Source organism: Peromyscus leucopus, chromosome 12 (genome assembly GCF_004664715.2).
Source record: "Peromyscus leucopus breed LL Stock chromosome 12, UCI_PerLeu_2.1, whole genome shotgun sequence".
Taxonomy (NCBI): domain Eukaryota; kingdom Metazoa; phylum Chordata; class Mammalia; order Rodentia; family Cricetidae; genus Peromyscus; species Peromyscus leucopus.
In genome coordinates this window covers 9,521,186-9,527,591 of record NC_051073.1, presented here as the reverse complement: position 1 = coordinate 9,527,591, position 6,406 = coordinate 9,521,186, and the positions used below count along the sequence as shown (strand labels likewise).

General features: G+C 35.5%; 2 protein-coding genes across 2 annotated transcripts; both read left to right on the top strand.

The window, feature by feature from the left end:
- On the top strand, positions 1 to 416 carry LOC114698389 (keratin-associated protein 20-2-like). Its single transcript, XM_028877045.2, has one exon. It carries the CDS (start codon positions 36 to 38, stop codon positions 210 to 212), a length of 177 nt encoding a protein of 58 aa, XP_028732878.1. The 5' UTR covers positions 1 to 35; the 3' UTR covers positions 213 to 416.
- A 5,674-nt stretch (positions 417 to 6,090) lies between these two features.
- LOC114698391 (keratin-associated protein 20-2-like) lies at positions 6,091 to 6,406 on the top strand. The gene has a single exon (XM_028877047.2). The coding sequence runs from the start codon at positions 6,125 to 6,127 to the stop codon at positions 6,296 to 6,298; it is 174 nt and encodes a 57-aa protein (XP_028732880.1). The 5' UTR covers positions 6,091 to 6,124; the 3' UTR covers positions 6,299 to 6,406.

Genomic DNA, 6,406 nt, shown 5'->3' with positions numbered 1-6,406 from the left:
ATCATTCTCTGAACAGTCCACTCACTCCTGACACCATGTGTTACTATGGCGGATACTATGGAGGCCTGGGCTATGGCTATGGTGGCCTAGGCTATGGCTATGGATGTGGCTATGGCTGTGGTTATGGCGGTTATGGTGGCTATGGTGGCTATGGTTATGGCTGTTGCCGCCCACTGTGCTGTAGAAGGTACTGGTCCTGTGGCTTCTACTGAGGAGATTCTCTAGCTGCTCACTCCAACTTTCTTCGTTTCAGAGGTTCTCAGATCTTCATAAATTCCAACCTCATGATGACCTATTTGAAGAAAAATAAACAAAAAGCAGCATGGCCACCCAATTCCCTATTTTCAGTTTGAATGCATGAATGTTTGCAGACAAGTTACTCTTTGTCATCATAATGCCTTGTAAAATGTCTGAATTCTTCCGTACTCTATGAAAATATATGCTTTTAAATAAACTATTTCCTTAAAATATTGTTTTCTATCATATTACTAAATGCAGAATGTATGAAACACATGATACATGAAATCATTGAGTTTAGAATAAATCTGAACTATGCTTATGTAGGATGTACACAGACATGAGTTAACTAATACATACACATTCAGAAAATATATTTCTTCAGATACATTTATCCTACATTAGAAAAACAATAAAGATCCCTATAGAAATTAGAAAATAAATATTTAAAAACATAAAAATATTTTTATTATTTTGGAATTTGTACCACAGAGTACATTTATAAATATTTAATAAGTTAAATATAGATGGGCATCTTGAAATGGAACCAGGATTTCACATTAGCAGCCCATGATTTGACTTGGGATCCTGATCTATGAGCACATTTCTTATTTATGTTAGCCTTGTCTGTCCAGTAAATCCTGGAACTCGTGATGTTTTCTGAGAGCACAGTGCAGAGATGTGTTGTATGCTGCATGCCTGTGGTTTTCCCCAACAACAACCCAGCTGTATAAAAGGCCCTTGACAGATGGTGACAGCCAGACTCAAGGAACGACTGATTATCATTCTCTGAAGAGTCCACTTATGCATTTATATCTGATTGGTTACATATGTGTGATTGTGTATAAATGGGAGAGGAATTAAGAAGAGAAAGAAGGAAAGAAAGAGAGGAAAGAGGGAGAAAAGAAGAAAAAAGGAAGAAAGGAAGGAAGGAAGGGAGAGAGAGAGAGAAAGAAAAAAGAAAGAAAGAAAGAAAGAAAGAAAAAAAGAAAAAAAGAAAGAAAGAAAGAAAGAAAGAAAGAAAGAAAAAGAAAAAAGAAAGAAAGAGAGAGAGAGAAAGAAAGAAAGAAAGAAAGAAAGAAAGAAAGAAAGAAAGAAAGAAAGAAAGAAAGAAAGAAAGAAAGAAAGAAAGGAAAAGGGGAATGTTCTCCTTAAACATCTTCTATTGGTAGACTTTTTTATTGTCTTCATATTTTTGCTATTATGATGTCACAATGAATTTGGTAGATATTTCTCTGAGAACAAATCCTTTTGTTTGTTAGTTAAACTTTGAAAACTATCACATTTGTTCTCTAAATATCTTGAGAAGAGTATTCCAAAACGCCTTCTATGACTATCAAGACATCCATCCTCACTGTGTAGAGGCTTTCCTTGACTTCACCTGTTCTCTAGCATCCATTTTCTTTTCAATGTCCATTTTATTAACAACTATAGAGAATAATCCCATTGTAACTTTGACTTACAATTTTGAAAATTTACCCTTGGTCATCTGTATATTTTCTTTTGAAAAATGTTTATAACAATACTCTAACAATTACAACACCAGTTTATTTGTAGATATTCCACATACTTTTTGGTCATTGACTTCCCATTCTTTGTATAGAGTAGTGTGTGGATTGCCCTGCTTTGTCAAACCTCTTCGATGGGTTCAAGCAGATGTTTCTGTTTTCTTTCTGTTGCTTGTGCTTTTGAAGTCTCATCCAATCATTTATGAGAATAAGAAAAGAATCTTTTCCACTATGTATTCCTTTTTGTTACCAGTTCTTAGCAAACTTCATATATTTGGATGAAATTAATGTCTGTCCCCATCTCTTCTCATACTTACCCACATGATGTCCAACAAACTTATGTCATCTTTTTTTTTTCCTTAAACTAGTCTAGTCCAATTTAGGATGCCTATATCCTCTAGGAAGGATAATCATCACCTGGAGTGTGGTTGACCTCCTCAGGGCCACAAGCTCATCGAAACTGACTCCTCACATACTGTCAGATATCAAATGGTAACAGCTCCTTAGCTAAAGCAGAAATTCGTAAACACCTCCCAACTCCACGTTGTGACTTTATCTGGCTTGGTCTTGTGCACACACTCTACTTCTGTGAGTTCATACGAAGAACTGCCTTCTGTGTCTGGAAAACATTGTTTACTTGTAGTCATGCATTGCCAGCAATTATACCTGATCTATTCCTACCACTAGTGTGTGTATGTGTGTGTGTGTGTGTGTGTGTGTCCTCTTTAGGACTGAGGATTTCTGAGTCTCATTATGTACATTTTGACTAGTTTTGGATCTCAGTGTTAATCATCATCCACCACAACAAGGCTTGGCTCTGATCAAAGTTGAGAGGTGTACTAATCTATGAGTAGTATAACAATACCATTGGGAGTCTGTTTGCTGCCAAAACAAAATAACAGATTCTTACTAGTAGGTTCTAGCTACAGGCTCAGGAGCCTAGTAATGGTGCCATGTATGGGTTGCATCTTTTGAAATGGAACTTAGAGTCAATCAGAAAGGAGTTTATTAAACACAAGGTCTTCATGTCTTTATTACAGCTGTGCACATATATTGACAGACCAGTCATTTTTTAACCTCATAAAGTTCACAATTGTTTAAAATTGATAACATATTTTATTTTCCAGTAGTGTCCATACAACTTACAGTGCTAAGAAAGCTACAAAATAGGTATGAAGGTTCCATGTAAGTACAAGCTTGATTTCTCCATGTTCTGTGACTTAACTATGTCTTCAGCAACTGTGAGGTTCTGGAAGTAAACAATAGCATTGGCAATAGTCAGTAATATCTGGAGGTCCATTGGACCCACAAGAATTCCAAAAGAGGTAACCCATTCCAAGCAATGGGATTTTCATTTGTTAGCCTGTGATGTCTACTATAGGTATTGTTGGCCCATTATAGGATAACTCCATTTTGAATATGTGTGTGTAAATATAAAAGCTTGTATATATAAAATGCATATGTGTGTAATATATAAAATATGAATATAAATATACATGTATAATATATGGAATATATATATAAGCTTATACAGCAGCAAACTGCATTCCATATCACATATATCACATTCCTGTAGGGTCCTCTTTTACTGTATTCCATCCACCAACCTTAGTAACTCTTCCTGTTCCATTATAACTTACCTGTAGATACCCCAGCAGTTAACTTCAACTCCCTTGAGAGCACCCCCCCACAGACATATGCACATTGTCTCTTACTAATATCTTGACATTTACAAAGCTCTATTAATAAACAGCATGATACAGACATTAAAAATAAATGCATTGATCAAAGTTATCTGATAAATTATAATACATGAACTTAGTGCCACAGGAAAGCACTTTTGAAAAAGAACTACAATAAGTCAGAGCTTAAGAGCAACAGCATATAAATAGGACCTCATAAAACTGAAAAGCTCTGTACAGCAAAGAACACCATCATTCAAGTAAAGAGGAGCCCTAAATTATGGGGAAAGCTTAGCTTGTATACATCGAAGAGAAGGTTAGTATCTAGAATACACAAAGACCTCAAAAACATAACATCAAGAAAAAACTACCAAAATTATTAAGGAGATATGGAATTAAACAGGTGCCTCTCAAGTGATGCAGTAAAAGAAATTGAGAAATATTTTTTAAAATATTCAGCATCAATAGACTTCAGGGAAATAAAAATCAAAATTACTTTGGAATGTCTTCTTACGTCAGTCAGAATGGCTAAGATGAAAAGCACAACTGACCAAAAATACTGGTGTAGATTTGGAGAAAGGGAAACATTTGTTTGTAGCTGGTGAGAGTACAAACTGGTGTGCCACTGTGGAAATAAATGTGGAGATTATTTTCCAAAACACATAAAAAAAAAACCTAGAAATAAGTCTACTACATAATTCAGATATACCTATGCTTGAACATGAGCACAAAGTTCTCTGTATCATAGTATACTTGCTTATCCATGATCGTTGCTGCTCTATTCAATATATCCAGGAAATAGAGATAGCCTTGCTGTCCATCTACAGATAAATTTGTATTAAAACTGTGTTATATTTACACAAAGGGACGTGATCCAACTGTTAAGAAGAGTGAAATTGTGAAAATTACAGGTGAATGGATAAAGCAGGAGCAATGAGTTAATTCAGACCTGAAAGCCAAATGTCACATATTTTGTGAATTTTAGCTTTGATTCTTCAAATATGTATTCCCTTTGATGTACCCCATGTAATATTATAGTAATTCTGTGGATTCAGGTACATGTATACTTTTATTTTATGTATGGTTTCAGATACAGGCACTTTCTTCATATCTCGATATACAAGACTGGTTTTATTGCATAATGATCAAGACTCTACACTGACAGTATTTGTGTGTCCCAAGAATTTCATGTTGGACACTCTAAAATCAAAGGGAAATCTTCTCATGAAATTGTTCAGTAGCTACATTTACCATGAAGCCACCTCACATAGATTTGTCTCTTTATCAAATTCCCTGAATAAATGCTTAGCTGCATGTATTTTATTTTAGATAAACATGTATTTTGGTAAATGTGTGAAAAGTTCAAACTTTAAACCTTTCAGTAATGGTTTGTCACCTTTCATACCAATATTCCCTCCATCAGCTATAAACTGAGAAAAAGTATGGATGGCTTCTCTGGTCTCCTAAGGAGTCTATACAGTTTTTTATTTCATTTTTGCTTTAAGTTTTTGAGGGAACTATACAGGGAGTTCTATCTAAATTTTGTGCATGGTGTGTATGTATATTCTGAAGCATATTCTGGAAACTGTCCATAGAACATCTGTGGGTACATATGTGTATGTGCATATTATATATGTATATATATATATGCACTTATATATTCACACATATATGTATGTATATATGTATGTATACATGTATATATACATATACATATATATATATATATATGTACATTTCTGACATGTCTGTATGTGGTGTAAACACTTGGGTGTTTGAGTAGTTGACTGGATATGTATAGTTGCTAAATGACCATATTGTGCCATGATCTTTACTTTGTATACCTACTTTATTCCCACAAGATAGGGTCTCTCATGGGACAGTGCAAGGGTGACAATCACTAAGTAAAACTCACAAAGTTACATATCTCTGTTTTCTCTGAAGAGCTCATGTGACCATTATTTCAAAAGAAGTTTATAAATATTGACCTTGGTTCACCAGAAAAATCCACCATGTCTTTCATGGTTATACCTTCAAGACCTTCACATGGGCCCTATAAGGGAAACACACAGTACCTACAGTTTATGCACATTAAATGGTCTTGTATTTTTGGCTGATTTTAAAGCAACATGTAATAAAAATAAAGTGCTTAGGAATAAATCAAATACATTAATATAAGATGGCACCTATCCACCAAGTAGCAATTAACATAAGCAATACTTAGCTGATAGTTCATGAAAAAGACACAAGAAACATATTCCTCCAGGTAAGAGTCTTTCCAAAATAACACAATAGAAGGGAAAAAACTGATCTTTCTATGGGGTAATGAAAACTCAACATATGTAAAAAGGAGAAAATTATGTAATGATTTATATCATCTGATAGAATTCTGTGCTGTTCCATTAAGCTATGTGAAAAATGGCTTAGAAACCTGAAAATCACATCAGATTCTATATTTGACTATGGGACCTGAGGTAGAAGCACAATTACCTCAGTTATGCAGTCTTGTGTTCCCAGTAAATCCTGGAACTCGTGATGTTTTCTGAAGCACAGTGCAGAGATGTGTGATGCTGCAATGCCTGTGGTTTTCCCCAACAACAACCCAGCTGTATAAAAGGCCCTTGACAGATGGTGACAGCCAGACTCAAGGAACCTACCGCTTATCATTCTCTGAAGAGTCCACTCACTCCTGATACCATGTGTTACTATGGAGGATACTATGGAGGCCTGGGCTATGGCTATGGTGGCCTAGGCTATGGCTATGGCTGTGGCTGTGGTGGCTATGGTGGCTATGGTGGCTATGGAGGCTATGGTTATGGCTGCTGCCGCCCACTGTGCTGTAGAAGGTACTGGTCCTGTGGATTCTACTGAGGAGATTCTGTAGCTGCTCACTCTTTCTTCACTTCAGAGGTTCTTAAATCTTCATAAATCCCAACCTTTATTCAAACTATCTGACGAATAATAAATGAAACACAACAT